The 16254-nt window shown below is 44.9% G+C and overlaps 1 protein-coding gene across 4 annotated transcripts in view; it reads right to left on the bottom strand.

Annotated features, from left to right (window-relative positions):
- Positions 1-4596: 4596 nt before the first annotated feature.
- RBFOX3 (RNA binding fox-1 homolog 3) overlaps positions 4597-16254 on the bottom strand; it is an 86671-nt gene continuing 75013 nt past the window's right edge. For 3 of the 4 annotated variants that reach the window (XM_032212135.1, XM_032212134.1, XM_032212136.1), the window contains 2 exons: positions 8643-8721; positions 5967-7086 (listed from right to left, as the gene is read on the bottom strand). In XM_032212135.1, the coding sequence (XP_032068026.1) occupies positions 7042-7086; positions 8643-8721 (124 nt within the window). In that variant the 3' untranslated portion in view covers positions 5967-7041. The other variant, XM_032212133.1, reaches the window with a different exon arrangement.

Genomic DNA, 16254 nt, shown 5'->3' with positions numbered 1-16254 from the left:
TTAGAGTTATTATTTCTTTGCCCAGGACACGGTCCTGTCGTCTCACAGAATTGACATTCAGGAGCCAAAGATACTTGGAGGTACACGGCCCCTGTGTCCTTGGCAGGGAATAAATGCTCAAAATGGATTTCTTAATGGACAGCCTAGCCTACAGGCCTTGCTTTTAAAATATAAACATTCGTTCACTGCACAAATAGTGTCGTTAAGATGAAAACAAGGTGGAAGTTGTCAAATCCGCTGATTCCAGTCATCCCTTTAATGAACATAGAAGGAAAAATCATTGGTTCTCATCAACGGAGAGCTTTATTCTCAAATGACATAGAGTGGTAACTTTTGGAAGTCTAGGGATGAGTCCAGTGTCACAACTGGAGAACATTTCACTTTCTTAATAAATAACCAATACTACAGAACTGTGTTCCCCATCCTCAGTAACTTTAAGATGGGTGGACTTCAACATCTAGAATTCCCTAGCCGGCATGGATTCTGCATTTCTGCATAGTTGACCCAGGAGCCCTTAAACTTGGGGTGTTTCCTCTCAACCCCTAGAAACCACCTCCCAGCAACTCTTCTCAGCTCCATTGTTGTTGCCTGCAAATAATGATAAGGAAAGATGGCAGAGACACGCCTGGACATTTCATTATGCATCCCTATATATGGAAGTGGGTTGGGAGCTGGTGCACAATGCAGCATTCTTTTGCCATGGAATCTGCTTGGGTTGTGGTCATAACGGGACTACTGCAATCAATAGGGATTTGTTGTAAGGGATGCACGGTAATTTGCAGCTCAGTACTGAATGCAGTTCTCAATGTGTAAAGGCTAAATAAGTACATTGTGAGACCTGTTATTTCTTCAATGGGATTATTCCTATGGTTCCCTGAATGTAAAGGTCAAATGCTGGATTTTTACTGTGCTGCTGCGGAAGCAAACTTGCTAACTTTTAAATTCTTATTCAATTTCATATTCATAACTGCGTTGTGCTTCCGTGGCGTTTGTTGCGATTGCCGCAGCTATTAATAATGTTGCAGTAAAATTTCTGTCTTGAATTTATCCTCTTTTCATAGATACTCAAAAAAAATTGCGTTTCCTTCCCTAGGATTATTAGGAGAGCATACAAAATCCAAAATCTAAAAATACCAACAGCATTTTTGTGCACTTTGGAGTTTGGCTTTACAGAAAAGAAAGAGTGCCATAGAGTTCAAAGTTTTGCTTAATGATCAGCTCCTTCTCTCCGGGGGCAAAACAGCAATTTAAAATTTTAAATAAAGTTCTTAATTTTTTCCTTTTCCCTTGTGGAAAGTGGTGGAGACCAATCTCCTGATTTAGCGGAAATTAAAAGTGGGGCTATGTAAAGAAAACAGGCGCCTGCCTGTATGCAGAGCAAAACACGAGTTGCAAGTGACACGGAGCAGCTGCACTGCCGAGGCACGGAGGGCAAAAAGGGGCCACTGAGCTTTGCGGACCATTGCAGCGTTCAGAATTAACGTTAACCTAGTCATTGCACTTCCAGAATGTTGTACAATTTTTGTTCCGGTCCCTTGGCCTCTTTGGCAAGAGCTGACAATACTATTTGTTTCAGAAGAAAACTCTCAGCTGAAATGATTTGTTGTGGCTTGCTTTGGTTGCGTGCTTGGCTCTGCTGCAGGTTAGGCGGGGAGATTTATAGGAAGCTGTGTCTGATCTGAATGAGAAGGAGGCTGAATGGGAAGCTCCCACACTTACCGCACCACGGTGGCAGCTGTAATTTCTTCCCCCCTTTGTTGTAATTGGAATACTTTTTAGTTCCTCATTCTGCCCCGTAGATGGGCGAACACCTGGGAGAAGACCCTGGTCAACCATGTCTGGGTTGCTGCCAAGAAGACTACAGGGACGGGTCCATGGAGTTGAGCTCAGTTTGAAGCGGGTGTTGCCTTTAAACCAGTGCTTCTCAACCTTGGCCCACCTGAAGATGCGTGGACTTCAACTCCCAGAATTCCCCAGCCAGCAGATTCTGGGAGTTGAAGTCCACGCATCTTCAGATGATCAAGGTTGAGAAGCACTGCTTTAAACTCTTACGGGAGGGCCAGAGAATGGATCATGCGATCTCCCGCTTCTCCTCCTGGACCAGTCTGTTCTGGGTGATGTGGGGGAGTCCCTCTCGTCCTGCTTTGCGCAAAAACCACCCTTTCTGAATTCCTGATGCAGCGCTGGCAAGAGAATTGATAGCAGCAATTATTCCTTCGCAGTCTGGCATGCAGGCAATTAGCAGCTGGGAGTTTGGCCAAGCACGGCACACATGGGGATCTCGGCTCTTTGCTGCACAGGCCTGTCTCCACATGTGGCCACGGCTCAAGGCAAAGGAAATTGATACAGCGACATTTACGCTGCCGGTGCTGGTCAGATGGGCATGACTGCAACGAGAGCAAGAAATTGACATTTTGAAAAATGTCGGCCCTGGCATAGGGATGGACCCATGACATTTTCTCTCTTGGTTTTGGGTTTTTGCTCTTTTTAACTTTTATGCACCAGGGCGCCCACGTTGCTCAGCTGTAGCCCTTATTTCAGGCAATGAAGACACAGTTGTTTTTTTTAATCTCTAATGTTTCCTCTTTCCTGTCCTCTCCCTCCAGTGGCACATCTTCATTAATTGATGGAGGTGGTATTTATGATGAGAAGTTCTTGTACAAATCCACTGGGTCTGTTGGGGGGACGTGGATGACAGTCTTCTCCGTGTACTTGGGTTCTGAGTATTTATTTTTAAAGTACAATTCTCATTTAGCTCTCCACTAACCATGCCGACTGGAGGTGGTGGGCAGTGAACTCTGATACAGAAATCTGCTAAGAGTTTCCATCCTCCATTTCTACAGCCCCATCTGAGTATTTCCTTTACACCTGCTCTTTCTACTCTGATAAGCATTCAAGGCACCTAAAAATGTCCCTTTAAAGGGCTTGTCCTGCAGAGCCGCATAGCTGAACAAATGGGCAAGGAAAGAATTGGCTTCCTTAGCCATCAGTCTCGGCTCCTGAGATTGGGCCCAGTAACAGATCACTACTGCTGATGTTCTCCATATAAGGTGATGTGTGATCTTTTTAACTTGCACCAGTTAGTTTTCTAGCCCGATTTTGCATGACTTGCAACTTCCAGGCATTTCCAGAGGGATCGGAATTGATCCAGACTGAGATGATTTCCATACGAAGACAGAATTGCAGCTGGAGGTCAGGGGTGTCTGCAGGGCAAGGGTGAGGTCATACCACATACAACAGAGAGGAGGGTTTCAATTGTGTAGTTGTGGTTGCCATTACCACCCAGCTAACCCCATCCTCCTAATTTTTTCAGATACTTAGGTGGCGGTGACAGAAATGATAGGAGTCTCAGGTGTAGAAGGAAATAAATGCTATTTATGGGAACTATATAATTCAGTCAACATATAACCTCCTGATCGATGCAAAGTCCTTTGCTATGAAGGGATACAAAATTTTATGAATCCTTTTGAAGGAGCTGCACTTGTGAACCAGCAGGATGCTGGCAGGGCAATGAGTCTGGGGCTGCCCAATGCCTTTACCCACCTATCTTGGACATCGGCAGCAGACACAGAGGAAGCATGGGATGTGGTATGGTGTGTGTGAGATCCCAGACCACTGGCCCTGGTGTACAAGCCTAATGGGGGGGGGGGGGGGAGAGATGTTGTTTCTCTTTATTCAGCAAATGCAAGCAAGGTCATTTCCCTGATAGGCAAATAGGATTTTCTCAATCCAAGAGAATTAGTGTGCCCAATATCTCTTCTAGTCCCGCTTTCCTGTATCTAGTCTTGGTCTTCTGCCCTAATTAGGTTAGGCGAGCTCAATATAGTTGCAAAAACAGTATCAATCCAGTGCTTAGAAGTGGGATTTCTAAAAGGCATCCCATCTAAAAGGGATTTCACATATGCCCGATGTTTTGGAGCATCTAATCAGTGCTTCTCCGCTCTGTCCAGCCCAAGACGGTTGCCGTAAAATTAGCAAAATGGGTTGGGTCAAAGCTGAGCCAATGACCTGAATTGGATTGAAGGGAAGGGAAAAGGATGCAGCAAGACGATTGGGTGGCCTTGAAAAGTTAGCCAGAAATGTTCTTCAGGATGTTAGTAGTTTGGGCGCATGAACCAATCTTCTGCAAGATTTCTTGTACTGCCTTACTAGGAAAGAATTGTTTTCTGTCCCTGGTTTTCTCCTGTCTGGGATTTTTTATCATACATCCTCCTCTTCCTAGAGCCAGAATGGGACAACTTGCTACGGCCAACTTGCCATAGGTAACTCACGGCCAATTCGCTGCAGGACAACTCGGCATGGGACAATTCAACGATTCAATTTAATTATTTAAAACAAATTATTTTAATTTTGATCATGCACATTTCCATTTTGTCCCACCTTTGGCATCCTTTCTTTAATGATTCTACTCTACTATGTCTTGGCTATTAGTGTTAACTCTTGTCCCGTGGTGAATTGGCCATGGCAAGTTGTCTGTGATGAGTTGTCATAGACCCTCCTAGAGCAGCCTGTATTTTGCAAATTCCCAGCTTCCTTCCCGTTTGCACCCTTCACCACATTCAACCACCTCCCAATCAAAATCTTGAGCCATCCTCATTGAAGAAAGAAACCTTTATTAATAAATAATAATAGTAATAATAATAAATACTGTTTATTTGAATGGTCACACTTTTGAAGCATATAGAATGGGGTGGGTAGCTGATGCTCCCAGGGTGGGAGAGGGAGTAGCAAATGGGAGGGGTGGGTTGTACAAGGGGGCAGGAGTGGCAAAGGTGGGGCTATATACAACGGGAATAGAAAAGGAGGATCATCTGGTTGCTGGCATGTCAGGAGCTTTAATGCTGAATAGAAAGTGAGGTTTCATGAGATGACTAAGCCAAGGGGAGGTCAGAAGCAGGGAGGAGGCCCTGAGTCCATCTGGCTCTGGGGTGGGGTGGGCGGGTAATGGGACATGCACTCCTCCCATGAAGGGCTGTGGGCAGGGAGGAAACCCTGGGCGGCAGCGGCGGCGGTGGCAGCATCAGCGGCGGTGGTGCAGCTTGGTTTGTGTAGCAAAACGGTTCTTTCTCCGAATGCCCTGGTGCCCAGACTGGCCCCCTCCCCAGCTGGGGGCTATGCTGCTATCCCTTGCCAGCCACACAGTCCTTGAGGAAATGCTTGCCCAGCACCCTGGCTTCAGTGTGATGGAGGGGGAGGCGTTTCTCGGCCCTCCGGAGCAAGATGGGAGGTTCTGGGGGAGACCTGGAGATCTCGGATGTTCTCAGCTCTGAGTTCAGCCAGGCCTCCCCCAAGGACAGCTGCCGGGGTGGAGCTGGCTGCCTTGTGGGCCGATGGGAGCCGGGATCCTCAGGGGGAGAGGAAAGTGCAACTTCTTCAAAGAAACCCCCCTTGAAAACCTGGGGTGCCCATCCACCGGCGTACCCCAGAAGCCCTCAGCCTGGCCCTACACCGTACAGGAATCCAAGGCTTGCCGACTTGACCAACGGATGAACCAGCTAAGCGCGAAAACACTGGGAACTTCTGGGATGCAAGAAGCAGGACGGCTAGCCCTGCCGGGCGCTCATGGCGTCGTCTGCGGTCTGGAAGGGCCGCAGGTCTTCAGGAGGGCTGGAAGGAAGACGTGATGGCCTGGGGCCTGCAGATTCCAGTCTGTGTCAGTACCTGTCCCTCCTGGTCCCATGGTCTGCAGCGGGGAGGAGCAGGGCACGGGTCTCCTGATGCGGACAGCATTATGGAGTCTGCGTGGGGCTGCCCTGCCGTCCATCTGTCCGGGCAGACTGTCAGTAGTTGCGCTCCGGCTGGCCTGTCGCTTGGGGCGCATGTGTGGACAGAAGGGGGCTTTCACTCAGTCGCTTGGCTTGTTAGTTTTGTAATTGTTTGTTGCTTTGCTTTAAAAAAAAATGTTTTGTGCCCTTCCTGGTCCCAGAAGGAAACAGCTGAAGGTTTCACTAAAACAGAAAACAAAGGCAGAATGTTCTATGGAGCAACCTGCAGGCTGTGGCCTGGGGGGGAAACGGGACAGGGGGAGAAGGCAGGGAAGCGCTTTCCGCTCTCTCTGTGTGTGCTGGTCCAAAATGTTAGATTTGGGAAGTGGGACTCCCAAGTATCTTTAAGCTCTGCAGGCCCCTTTTGTACATAGTTGTGGGCCCATTTTGCTCAGCAAAATCAGGGATGAGGAAAGTTACCCAAGCCCAGCATAGAACTGGTAGCTAGCATTGTGGAAGGAAGCTGGGATTGCTGGGCCCCACCCAGGGCCCGAACCCAGTCAGTTCCCTCAAAGACCTACATGCTAGAGGAGGGGACCTGTGGCGTCTCCTACCCGCTGCACGTTCTCCAGAATACCCCCCCATCTGTACCAAGGCCAGCATAGCAGTCATTTCCCTCACTCATTTCCCAATGGGAAGAGGGGAACTCAGTTTCTCTCCCCTTGCAAGAGAGGGAGAAAGATGCCCATCTGATTGACACAGGGCCTGTGTGTCCCCTATGGGAAGGATCTGGGCTACTGCCCGCCTGGCACTTTTGCCCTGCCTTTGGTGTGAGGGAGAAGAAGGGCCACTGCACCTGAGTGGGATGGTATCCTGAGTTCCTTTGGCCAGAGCCTCTCCTTTAGCTGTGTGAGAGCAGAAATGATGCAGGAAGCCTCACAGGGGCCTCCTCCAATAGTATCCCAAAGGCTGTCATGGGACTTGATCTAACAGGAGAACTCAAGACACTGGGAGGCTCTACAGGAGGCAGGGGACTTCCTTGAGGTTATCCTGTTGGGGTGGATGTGTGTGTGTGTGAGTCTTTGTGTGGTAAAAGCAGGCCCCTGTTCCAGCTCCCTGGCTGGCTGCTTTGCAAAAATGACACAAACGTGGCCATTACACCATCAGAGACAAGTGGGAAGAGAGGCATGGCAGGCGGCTTGAGGTAAAGAGATGGGTGATTTAGGCTGCCGAGGGCCAGCAGCAAGGGGACAGGGGCCCATGTCCACGGGGTTTTGGCTGGATTTCTAAGGAGCAGTCAGTGTTACTACTGTGAGGAGGGTCTGGGTCTGTCTTGCTAGTAGGGAGTGAAGCGGCTGTACCCTCCTCGGTATAGACTAGCCTGCAACATCAAAGACGGAGAAAAAGCCAATCAGTATAAAGGAGAGGCACAGCCCATCCCTGCCCTGTCCTTGGAGCCAATATGGGGCTGGGCACTGAGGCTGGCAGAGAACTTCTTCTGAGGAGATGGGAGCAGTGGGGGGGGGGGGAGAAGTAAAGGGTGGGTGGTTGGACTCAACCTCCCAGAATGCAAAGCTGCCTTGGAGCAGACTTCACCGGAAAACCATCCAGACGGATAAGGCAGGTATGGATTTTAAAAAAGGAAAGGAAAGTAAAATGGTGCTTTGGGGGCAGGTGGCCTAGCACTTTGCTAAGAATCCTTCCATGGGTAAAGGAAGCAAAGGCCTTGCAGAACCCTGCCTCAATTTCCCTTAATCTAGACAGATGCCTCCCTCTCAGTATTCTCCTCCTTCTGAGGGTTGAGGGGGAAATAACAAGGGTTTTGTTATTTGTTAACTAACAGTTAGTTTGTATTTTAATCTGGTTTATATTCTTTCTTTTAAAGTGATGTTAAAGATTTATTAGCTTTCAACATTCCTAAACTGATAAACAAGCTGGAGACTAGCTCCAGATAAGAAAAGTTTGTTAGTACAAATTGGGGTCTGGCTTATTTCTTGTGAACCCTAAACAACCTTTCTCCTTACAATTTATTCCCCCTGAGACCTCATTTTAATAAACATGTATGCTATTGTCCTGTCCTGTCCAACTTTTCTCTTTCAGGTTTCTTTGTTATGTTAACTATAAAAGGGGATGTAAACTAAAGATCTGGGTTCCCTCTTTGAATGAGGAATCCCTTTTGTCTGAATATTCTGATAACTTGTAATAAAATGATCTTCCTGTCTCGGTTTGTCTCACTGGAAAATATGCACACTGAGGCACGAGCCTGAAAAAGCCACATTTGGCTATCAGGGTTCAATGCAAATCTGTGAGCTGGTGGAATTTCTCGTGGTTATCCCCAGGAAGGCCCTGATGGGCAAAGGTGATGACAGGGTGGCTTGAAATCTTTCTCCTCTTTGATGCTGCCTAGAGACCTGTTTACAAGGAGGCATCACTGCGGGAACCAGACGTGGAAGTGTGTTCAGAAACAGGAAGGATGGGGGAGGGGAGGTGGCTTTGGGGGGGGAGGGTCCCTGTGCACGCACACCTTGCTCAGCTCCAACCCACTTCCCTCCGTATCTGCTCCTTTAAGCCCTGCTTCTGAATGGAAGGTCCCTTACACCTGGGCAAGCTGCTGCTTGCTTCAGGTGGCTTTTAAGAAGGGCATCGCTTGCTCAGGAAACCATCCTTTCTATTCTGCACATCCCTGGCAATGAGGGCAACCAGGGCGAGGCCCAGCCCTAGACGTGTGCTGCTTCTCTAGGAGTCTTCCTGCTTAGGGTTTCTCTGGCCCTGGAGAGCTGATTAATAGGACGACAGCTGAGATCCGAGTGTCAATGTCCCCAGAGACATCCCAGATCTTTCTTCCTCTTTGCCCAAGGACCCAACCTGACCGCCCACATCCCACCTCCCCAAGGCCTGCATGGCTATGCACAAAGGGATAGAAGGCCCCATTCTTACCATGGTGCCGATGCTGTAGGTGGCAGCAGGGCCAATAGTGTGGTGGTAAGGGTCTGCAGCTGCATAAACTCTGCCGTAACTAGGAGCGAACACAGGGGGCAGCGTTAGAAACTGAGGAATCGCTGAGTTGCCAACCCTAAGTGTTCAAAAAACCATGAATCAGGCCCCAGGCATCATTAACTTTGCTTCAAATCATGATACACACAGAAGAAACGACAAGAAATGTTCACTGAGCTTTTAGCAAAGACCCCCGAGTGACTTTTCCCAAGTGGGTGTCCGCTAAATGTGCAAGGACCGTGATGGCGAACCTATGGCACGCATGCCCAAAATGGCACGTGGAGCCGTGTCGCCTGGCCTGTGAAGCGTTGCCTGTTCCTCATCTGGGTTGCTGGCGTTCCTGCGCGTACCACAATCACCTGGCCTTCGTGCCTGCGGCAGTGCTGGAAACTGGAAGAACTGGTTTTCCGTTTTCCGGTACAAGCATGCACGCTGGCCAGCTGATCGCCGTGTGCCTATGCATGGCAGTAGCCAGAAAAATAGCTAGATGGCACGCATGCATGCGCCACAAACCATCAGTTCATTTTCCAGTGCACGCATGCCCCCTGGGCAGCTTCACTTCCAGGTTGTGGCCCCGACAAGTGCATGCACACACTCCCTTTTTGGCACTCGGTGCCAAAAAGATTCGCCATCACAATGGTAGGACAGGAACTCCAGCCTTAAAGCCATGCCGCTTGGGAATGCCAGCGGTTGCTGTTGCAGCATTGTTTGGGAGATGCCAATTGGGGAAAGCGACCCAGTAGCGAATTGCTCCAACTCCCCGCCCCACAGAGACATCATTTCAAACTATAAGCATATCAAAAAGGAGAGGGTTAGAATTCAAAAACTACATTTATTATTGACAATCCTCATTCCCTTTTTTGCTGGGATTTAGTTTCGGAAGGGAGAAGGAAAGGACCGGCTTCAGGAGGAACAAGAAGGTCACTGTAAGGATGTCCTTTCCTAGAGAGATACTAATGCCCCCAAAATGTACAGGTTATCACTATAGCCTAAACAAGAAGTGGGCAAGCCTCCTTTGGAGAGTTGGGGGAAATTGGTAGGACAGGGCCCCCAACTGTGTAGTCTTATGATTGTCTCTTTGAGGTCTGCAAGGAATTTTGGATTTCTCCTTTAGTTCTGTGCATTTTGTACCTCCAAAAAAAAAAAAAAAAAAAAAAAAAAACCTACCTTAGTTCTGCTTTTCCGGTTGTGCAAACAGAGATTGTGGAGGTGTGATTTGCAGGGGAGAAAGTGTGTAACCCAGAAGCAGGGAAAGAGTATTTGTTTTCCCAGGAGGGAAGGAATAAAACCATTTGGCAGCCAAAGGACGTGGGGTAGAGTCATACCAGCTGCAGCTCTTCCACATTATCCTTGTTTAACTTCTTGTGTGCATCCTGCAATTCTATGAGGGCACACAGATCACTATTTATTTTAATCAAAGGAGGAGTAGGAGTGCCTGGGTGACTGGGTCGTGCTGATTAGAACTGGTTTTGTAAATAATTGTTTCCTGGCTGTGGATGAAGTTGGAGCAGATCTTTTGTCAATATCTTTAGTCAAAAAGGAAGAAATTATGTGAGGATTTTATGTGTGGGAGAAATGAATAAACAACCAACAGCTAAAATTTCCGAAACTCTTTGACCAACAACCTCAAGTGAAGAATGGAATTAATGTGAAGGTAGAAAAACTAACATTCTAAGAAGATTTTATCATAAGAATTCTTAGGATTTCTTTTCTGTAAATAATGTAACAGAAGGTAGCAGCGTCTAGCCAGTGCTGGCTGATTTTGAAAAGGCAAACAAGATTGGAACTTGTTATTCTCTGGATGGGAATTCCCAGGTTAGACTGAGAAATCAGAAAGACATTCTAGAATTGGGCACTGCTAATCCGCTTCTATACTGTTGCCAAGAAAACTATGTGAATGTCATAGAAATCATTGCTTCTGAGCAGTTTGGTTAAGATCAAAAAGCGTGTCCCGGAAAGGAAGCTTGAATCAACTTTTAATCTTGAAACAGCCCTGTATAGTAGGTAAGTACCAGAGTATTAACAATGACCTACTTTACAGGGCTGCAGTGCTATAGATGGGAACGGCTCTGCTGAAAGCATCACCATCTAAGACCACACATACATGTTCCTTGTCAGATGTGAATGTTCAATCTGATTGGCAAGACCCAGCTTGTCCCAATGCAAGTAATTGTGAGCCGTCTTTCAAGAGTAGAAACACGCAACACCCTCAATCCATCAGGAAGGCCACTTGCCTGGTCCCCTCCCTCCTATGTTCATTAAATGTGTTTTCTGACTTATCTCTTTGGTCAGTTGTTGGGCTTCATTTCACTATAAGCCAATGCCTCTATTCTAAGGGGAAACTGTGCCTGGTGGTGGGAAGGATCCTGCTTCCCTGGCCATCGGTTGCTGTCCTCCTGACCATTCAGCCCTGGGGGGCTGCAGGGGGGGCTGCTCCCTTCTGACCAGAAGTCTGGACCAGAAAAGCTATACTTTTTTTCTTTGTTTCCCAGAAGAACTGGTGAAACACTGACGTTTTTTAAAAAAGAAAGCTCACTAGTAGAATGATGAAAGGCTAAGCTTTTTTTTTTTTAAAAAAATAACTAGCTGATAACCTGGCATTGTCCAGGTATTTATTTATAGGGGGAAAATGTCTGGACCAAATGTAATTTGTAATGTAGGATTCCCCCCCCCCACCACCAGAGGGAGCATCCTTGTGGAGTACTGTGAAGCCGTTACCATGGCAACTCCACTGTGCTGTACAGTAGAAGCCATTTTAAATAACAACAGGCTGTATCTTAACAGAACACACACACCAAGGGGTGTTAGGGGTGTCTTACCCCCACAATATTTTTTTCCAGAGAGTAAGTCATCTGTGTACAAGTTTGGTTGAAATTGCTTGCGGCGTTCCAGAGTTATGCTGGAACACACACACACACATACACACACACAGCCATTTTTATTTATATAAATAGATTGGTGGAATGGGGAAACAAGGATCTTTTGGTTTTTGTTTAATTAGGTGAAATTTGCAAGAGTTGTGACTCCTTTCAACTGACTAGAAGAATGAGAAACCTGTGGTACTTTTCTTTTCTTCTGGTCCATTGGTCCAGACGCAAGGGAGGGGCTCATATTAAAAACGTTCCAATGGAAACCAGTATCCCAAAACATCCCCCGTGGAAAGAAAGTACTCAAGAAGTGGGAACACCGACCTTCCTGGGGGCGTGGCCTGTTGCCGAGGAGGGCTCCACCGAGCTCCTCAGAGATCTGGTCTGTATATCTAAATAAGATCATAGATAGCACCCCTTTTTGGCTAAGAAAGGGGCAGGGAGGATAGCTCCGTAGACTAGGGTCTATTCGTAAGCCACAGCCTTTTTCTTTTTTTTTGGCTTGGAAGAGATTAGATCCAGCCGAAGCGGAGCTTTTATCTCCGGCCAGTTCTTCTCAGCTGCCTTTTTTTTTTGGCAGCCCCAGACAGGCTAGCCCCCCCCAGGACAAAACAAAGTTTTCTCAAGCTAGATTTGATACGGGAGGGTACCACCCCTGTGAGATTTATGCTTTTATTACTATCTTAAATACCAGCACCATTCGTCTTAAAGACTTCTTTGTTTAAATAGACTTCAAAATGGCGATTTCTCTCCGTGGATGATTACTGGATGTACTTAGCCGGGTTTATCTTCCTGCAGACCGCTCCTTAACAAAATAAACTCTTTTTCTTTGGAAATAGAGGGGAGCGAAGCGCTGCTTACTTGTTTATTTATTATGGCACCCAGATCAAAGAAGCGTCTTGCTACAAATGTGTCTAAAGAATTTAAAGAATCTTTTTTGGAAACACAGCCTTTGTCTCCTACGCCCTCTACTGGAGAAGTTTTAACACAGGAATATCTCTTTAAAATACTTAATACCTTTAAGCAAGAAATTAAGGAATTTGTATTGCAACTTTATGATGATCTAAAATCTAAAGTTAATCAAATGAAGGTGAATACGTTTGCAGCCGTGTCTGCCCTGTCAGATTACTCTGCTGAAATAGAGAACAAATTGGAAAGTCTGGAGAAGGCTAATTTTAACTTGACCACCAATATTCAAATTTTACAAGAAAAAATTAAAAATAACGAAGAACAGCTTATGATGCTAAATTTTGATAGGAAGGCATTTTCAATAAGAGTCAGAGGATTCCGTGAAAAGGAGCAAGAGAATTTGAAACAGACCTTTGCTGAAGCCTTCAGCCATGCGCTGGGAAGCCCGGGATTTAACTTTGATGGGCAGATTCGGAAAATCTATCGCCAGAACTCATTGATAGCGGAACAGCGACAGCTCCCGAGGGACATAATTATACATTTCTCTACAAAAGAATCTAGAAACGCGATTGTGCAAAAGTTTCATAATAACAGTCTCCGAGTTGATGACCAGGACGTGATTGTCTTCAAAGATATACCTTTCCAGATGTTGAAAGCAAGAAGGGACTACACTTTTTTAACTAAAGAGCTTAGGAGTCAACAGATTCGATACAGATGGGAGGCCCCTGCCGGCATCACGGTTACATTTGAGAATCAAAGATTTCGTCTTAATTCTGTTTCGGAGGCTCAAGATTTCTATTGTAGGATTCTGAAGGCGGGACTTCCTGACGCGCTTGGAAGAGAGGAGAGACAAGCGGAAGGAGAAAGCAAACGGCTGGCCATGCGGCTGCAAGATGGAGGGGGTAGCCCCTCCTCCCTCGGAGAAGCAGAAGAACGCAGATCGAGAATTTAGATACTTCAAAAGACTTCCTAAAGTTGAGGACTGAATGGGGGTTTGAGACCTCTCTCCGGTAGAAAAAGTGGACTAATTTTTATCAGAAGGGAAAGCTGGGTGAAACTACTTTGAGCTAGATTCTAAAGTAACGTTAGCATAAATTTGATAGTGGTTAAAAGAATGCGGAATGATTTATGTTGTTTAAACTTTGTTAGATGGGACTATTTTAAAATAGAAGGTTAACTGACTCTTGCCGAAAGTATTATTTGAATATGATCCATGCTATTTAACTTTTATTTGAAGGGAAAGTTGGTTGTAATAGTTCTGAGTTATTTTTCAAATAAACGCTAGTATAAATTTGATAGTGGTAAATATTAGACAAGCAAGAGATGAGGGTAAAATGCATGTGAAATGAACTACGTTCTTTGAGGTAAATACCAGACAAGCAAGGGAAGAGGGCAAAATTTACGTTGTTTAAAGCTTATTAGAACAGGAAGCCGCTTGGGATTATCTTAAGATAACTGTAAAAAGAATGTGGAATGATTTATGTTGTTTAAACTTTGTTAGAAGCGACTACCTTAAAATAGAAGGTTAACTGACTCTTGCTGAAAGTATTATTGGAATATGTGGAATGATTCATGCTACAAATCGCTCTGAGTTATATCTTAAACAAATGGTAGTATAAATTTGATAGTGGTAAATATCAGACAAGTGGGGGATGAGGGTAAAATACATGTGGAATGAACTAAGTTATTTAAATCCTATTAGAAGGGGAAGTCGGTTGGAATTATCTTAAGATAGAAATTGATTCCTGTGTAAGGTAATATCTGATCTACGCTGCTTAACCTTACTAAGAAGGGGAAATCTGGTTAGATTATTTTGAATTATTGTTTGAAAAAGGGGTAAAGAAAGATCATTTACGTTGTTTAAATTTTACTAGAAGGGAAAGTTTGATTACTTGTCTGTAAAGTTATATTTGAATATATGGCATGATCCACGCTGCTTAAATCTTATTGGAAGGGATCATGAGGTTTAGGAAGGGAACGGGAGAGCCTACAGAAGGTCGGGGTAAATAGCAAAGAAGTAAGAGATGAGAATAAAACATAGATAGAATGATTTATACTATTTAAGCATAGATAAAGATGGGGGGCTGAGATCAACACAAAGAGTGGTTTCTTTTTTTTTCTTTTTTCTCTTTTCTCTTTTCTTTTTTTTTTCCTTTTTTTTTTCTTTCTCTGCTTTTCTTTTTTTTTTTTTTTGATATATTACTTTTATTTTTTAATCCATATGTATACAAGATATTTTAGATAGAAGGTAGTGCCAGGTGTGGGCCCTGGGAAGTCGGGAGGATTAGGGATGGGGATTGTGGGGGGTGGGGTGGGGGGGTGTTAACATAGTTTTAACAAGAACAAGAATGTATTTATATACGGTGGTTCTTTTTTTTTTTATTATTATTATTATTATTATTTTTCTTTTCCTTGGTTCATTTTACTTTTATCAGATCAAACAACACTCGAATAAAGGCATACACCAAGGAGGGAGGTAGAGGGAAGGAAGAGGGAGGAGTAAGGAAGGAGTAAGGGGAATGTAAGGAGTAAGGGGAATGTAAGGAGGGTGTCTGGGGAGTAAGGGGAGAAGGAAGGTTTGAGGAGAAAGGGAAGTAGGAGGGGAGTGTTAGAGGGAGAAAGGAAAGTTGGAGGGGGTAGATGGGGTGTATGGAGGAGGTGGGGTTGTGAATGATGAGTTGTGTTTCCTTTTTACTTGTTCGTTTTCCCTTTTTCTTTTTTTTTCTTTTTTTTCTTTTCTTATAGTAAATACCCTGTATATAAATGATTGCAAATGGAATGTGAAAATTGAATAAAATATTTTGAAAAAAAAAAAAAAAAAAAAAGAAGTGGGAACACCCACCATCTGGGGCTACGATAAATGCAGCCTGAAGTGAGCACCAGGCCACCGTCATGGCCAAAAAGGAGGAAAACTGGAGTTTGAAATCTGGAAAGGTTTTGTTTCCTGCAGGTTTCTACATGGAAGGCAAGCAATTAAAAGCTGCCATGTGGAAGAACCCTTAGTTTATAGCTTCCTTTCTTAATGAGAGTACGGCACACTTTTTATGATATCTCCCTATGAATTAATGCAACATATGTGCATTTTAAGTGGAACTGAACAGCTGAACACACACATTGCTTTACTGAGCATGATAATACAAATATAGAAAGCAGGAGAATGAAACATGTTTCTGAGCAGAATAAAATACCACTGATAAAAATGTACTGCTCTGCTAGTAATATTTCTTGCAATGGGTCAACTCCACCCCAGTTTTATCCCAATATTTCTTAGTTAAGCTCTTTATAATGTATTGTTTCTCATAATATTTTCGTGTCTTTCCTATTTATTTGCCCAGTTATTACTTTGTTGTGCATCTTTAACCTGCGTTTCATTAACAGCAGAATAATAATCTACCGCTAAACTAATTAAATGACAGTCATTTTTTTTAATAGGATGCTAAAACATGTAAAGGGAGTAGGATGATAAGACAATTGCATGTCAATAAATACCTGATTAAGAAAATAGTCTCTCCCACTTCCTAAATAGAGCTTCAGCAGCTACCACTGTAATAGCTGGGCCTGTGCTGCTTGGTTTTGTAGAAGTGCTGCTTGGTTTTGTAGAATTGTTTTGGCTTCAATAACTGCAGTGAAAAGGCCCCGCAGTGTGGAAAAGCAACTTTGCTTTGAATGAAATGTCTTTGGTGCATGATCAGAATTTCCTTGGAGTCCTGTGAAGTGACTTCTCCCAGAAAGTGTGCTCCAGCCCCTTATTTTGTGGAACCATGTTGAAAAAGCGCTTG

This window comes from Thamnophis elegans, chromosome 2, assembly GCF_009769535.1.
Source record: "Thamnophis elegans isolate rThaEle1 chromosome 2, rThaEle1.pri, whole genome shotgun sequence".
NCBI classification, from domain to species: Eukaryota; Metazoa; Chordata; class Lepidosauria; order Squamata; family Colubridae; genus Thamnophis; species Thamnophis elegans.
Note: the sequence above shows the minus strand (reverse complement) of the source record. Positions and strands in the feature narration are given on the sequence as shown.